At 35.3% G+C, this 3,663-nt stretch overlaps 1 protein-coding gene across 1 annotated transcript in view; it reads right to left on the minus strand.

The window, feature by feature from the left end:
* The window catches only part of gria1a (glutamate receptor, ionotropic, AMPA 1a), a gene marked incomplete at its 5' end in the record, with an annotated part of 104,120 nt that overhangs the window by 63,822 nt on the left and 36,635 nt on the right, over positions 1-3,663 (minus strand). Inside the window, 1 exon segment of the mRNA XM_014010618.1 lies at positions 179-385. Within this exon segment, the coding sequence (XP_013866072.1) occupies positions 179-385 (207 nt within the window).

Here is a 3,663-nt window from a genome sequence, read left to right on the forward strand (position 1 = left end):
AAAGTGCGAAAAATGAAAAGGTTTGGCAATCAAAGAAGCAAAATTGCAGCCCAAATGCTAATTTTTTTTCCAGATATGATTAATCTTCTAAATTAGCCCGGGAAGATTCTAAGTGAAAACTGGCATTAGTCCTTTTATTTTTGTTTTGCGAGATACTAATAGTGTTCTCTTTACTTACCCCATACACCAGTTCACCAACCATGCCGTTCCACCTCTTGGTTTCAGGGTCTCTGGCTCCATATTTTCCGTCGGACACGATTTTCAGTGTGTACTGGTAGCCCACATGTTTGGCTATCTCTGCAGCCAACTCAACAATGTAGCCTTCATACTTATCGTTCCCAACGAGCTGCTCGTGGTTTTTCTTCGTCATCACATACGGAGACTCCTGATGGATTTAAGAAAATTATCATTTTATTATTTTTATTATTTTTATTTTAATCCAACATTTCAGATGTCACTTTTAAATATAAAACTTTATTCCAAAGAATTTAGTATTTCACCAGTACAACAACAAACTGTATGTTACTGAACATCTTTTTATTTTAGCCTGAAGACTGAACACGAAACATTAGAGATCATAATTTTGTTTTAGCATTCTAAGGGTGTATTTACAACTGACACATTTGGTTTGCTTTAAATGGACCTAAATTTGTTTCCCCCATTGGTCCATCTTTCTTTCTGGGTCTGTGCTCTGTCCCACCTCTGTCATTTCTGTCCAGTGGGAGCAATGACTGCCATGTGCCATGTCCAAAACTACAAACCAAAATTTTAGGAAAAAAAATAAAAAATACATCTTAAAGGGGGTATTCTGATTTTTTGTCTTAAAACAACTCCAAACCCAAAAATCTCATAGCAGTCCATCTTTACTTAGCAGTCAAATAAACATTTGTATGAATTCACATGGTTATTCACAAACACAAATAGCAGCAGCAGCTAGCTGTAACACCTCCAGTGCAGAATAGGGAATTCCCAGCAGTAAAATCACAATTTTTGTGCCTGTAATGACCATGTAATATGAAATTACAATTATTAAACCAGCACTCGCATGAACTGATAACATACATTTAAATTGTTTTAAGAATAATCCGTTAATAACCTGTTAATCCACATTGATCTTGGCCTCACTCAGGCTAGCTCTATAGAGCAGGTGAGATGTTAATTGTTCATAACCTTTCCACAGAAGGACACTTCAAAAGGGCTGAATTTTTCCATTGAAGTGCAGCATCATTATTTGTTCCCCTATTCATAGATCAGAGCAGATTTGTTTGAATGGGCCCATAATTGTAAAAGATTGAGATAACTGTATAGAAATGCAAGGYGTCATTTTGGTTTAGTTCTTTGCAGAAAAAAAAATACTTCATTCAAACACAAAAGACACCCAAGTATTATCATTACGATGACAACGAAGCAATGGATGTGTTGATAACATGTGTCCCTCTGTGAGATAGCAGAATAATGGAASAGAATTACCCCAAGTGTGAGGATTTTATATCAGATCTGAAGAAGTACCCATGTGGGAGTGTGTGTCTGAGCTGTGACGCTGAGACTGACTGTGCTTTCAAACCCATGCGACCTCCGCTTCACAGCCAGCCTGTTTTTCTTGTTAYACCTTGTTATACAGCTCGCACTGATTGACTGGCCAGAGAAATTACAGCTGACATGACACCTGGGGCCATACTTCCCTTTCAGAAAAAAAAAAGGTAGTTCATGCAGACTTTCAGTCACCTCAGTTTGAAAATGTCCAGCAGCAGATGAGCTCTTAACTAAATCCTGCCAACATGTTTCAGAAGGATTTAGATATAAAGAAGCATTTTTTCCCCCAATGTGTTGTAGTCATGTGCTGTCCTAGTACTTATCCTAGAGATGAAAGAAACCCCACTAGCTCATTGGTAGACAAATGGCACACCAGGGAGGAAAAGATGGCAAAGGTCTGGTTGTATTTGCTTACATAGCATAAGCATTCACAGACGCAGACAAAACACACACACCCCAACAACCCTTTGCACTCAGCCTCACTGACTGAACATTTCAACTGAGACCTGCTGTCGCTCACACCGTGTGAAATACAAAACAAATGCATACTCATGTGGCACAGGAGCCCTTCTGTTTGTGCGAAATCATAAAAGTGGTCGTACAAGATAGAGMAAGACTTAGAGGAATGTAGCACGTTTAATCAAAACAAATCAGATGCTATTAGCATCACAGTGCCAGTCGCTAGCAGTGCTATCTGTGGCTGGATACACTGTAGTCAGAAAGCTTTTTACACACAGTCACAACTGTTGAGACCAATTTAACTACTCACACCGTCCTCAACACKACCAACAAATACTTTTTGTCTTATTCCAACATTAATGATAAGAGTATCAAACTCAGTTATGCAAGGGGGACAGATTTAAAACTTGGTCCAAGTCAAGGATCCATCTCTGTCAATATTTATTAAAATAAACAAACAAACAAACAAACAAACAAACAAACAAACAAACAAACAAATAAATAAATATTTCTATAGAAATACAAATGACTTTTTCCAAATTATATTTTGTAAAATTTAGAAAAAAACGTAATGTAATGTAACACAATGTTACGTAATGTTATGCAATRTAACGCGAGCTAACATAATGCAACAAAAACATAACAAATACAGAATTGTTTTAGAAAGACATCTTTAGCATGCCTTTTTTATGCCATACTCTCTACCAACAACTTTTTCATGTATCATTTCTTAGATATATTTGATCACAATTGAAAAAATAATCAAATTATGTGACTTTAGAATAAGAGAACACTGGGAAAAAATGAATAAATTTAATTCTATGTTGCTCTTAACACACCAGAATGAAAGATTATTGTAAAATTGTAAAAATGTTTTAAGTCCTCTGTTTTAGATTACTGTCATTTAAATATGCACATTTAAAAACTCTGTCTTCAGCTGCTCAACCTTTTAAATTCATCAAACAGAAGAACTCACACAACTCCTGTTTTAGTGTCTCTTCACTTGTTACTGGTTCATTTTAGATTTTGTTTTAAAAGCCCTGAGTTGACTTTCAGGGACGGTCACAGTCATGCTCCTGAGTATACGGTGTATCTCAAACCCTCTTCTTACAGGGAACTCAGTTTAAAACCAGATGKTGCTTCTCAAGCAGCCACCCTTCAGCTGGGGAATGAATTCCTCTTTTTTTTTTGCGACGCATCAACATTGTCAAACTTCTTAAAAAGTAACTGAAGACATTTTTATTCAGACAAGCTCATTTTTTCTTTTGTTTTTATCTCTTTTATTTCATCTTTTATGTCTGTAATGTGTTTTGTATATTTTTATTTTACTCTTTTTATTCTGTTGCATTTAATTGTGAAGCACTTTATATTTTTTTAAAAAATATCAATGTGTACATAAACATCTCTTACTTGCTTAGTAAATATCAATACTGCCAATTTTCTAGAGATATTAAGACTCCTGAAACATAACCTTCATGTTTAATTACATCTACCCCTTTTGTTGCCGGTACCTGAACAGAGAGGAATATTCAGACTGGCCTTAACGATTCATTTTCCTCATACTAATTTTATTTATTTGTTGGAAATTTGTGTTTTAACTTCAACAAAACAATACAATAGCAAAAACATGTAAACATATTTCTATTTAAAATACAAATAGCTGTTTTAATA

This window comes from Austrofundulus limnaeus, unplaced genomic scaffold, assembly GCF_001266775.1.
Source record: "Austrofundulus limnaeus strain Quisiro unplaced genomic scaffold, Austrofundulus_limnaeus-1.0 Scaffold71, whole genome shotgun sequence".
Classification (NCBI taxonomy): Eukaryota; Metazoa; Chordata; class Actinopteri; order Cyprinodontiformes; family Rivulidae; genus Austrofundulus; species Austrofundulus limnaeus.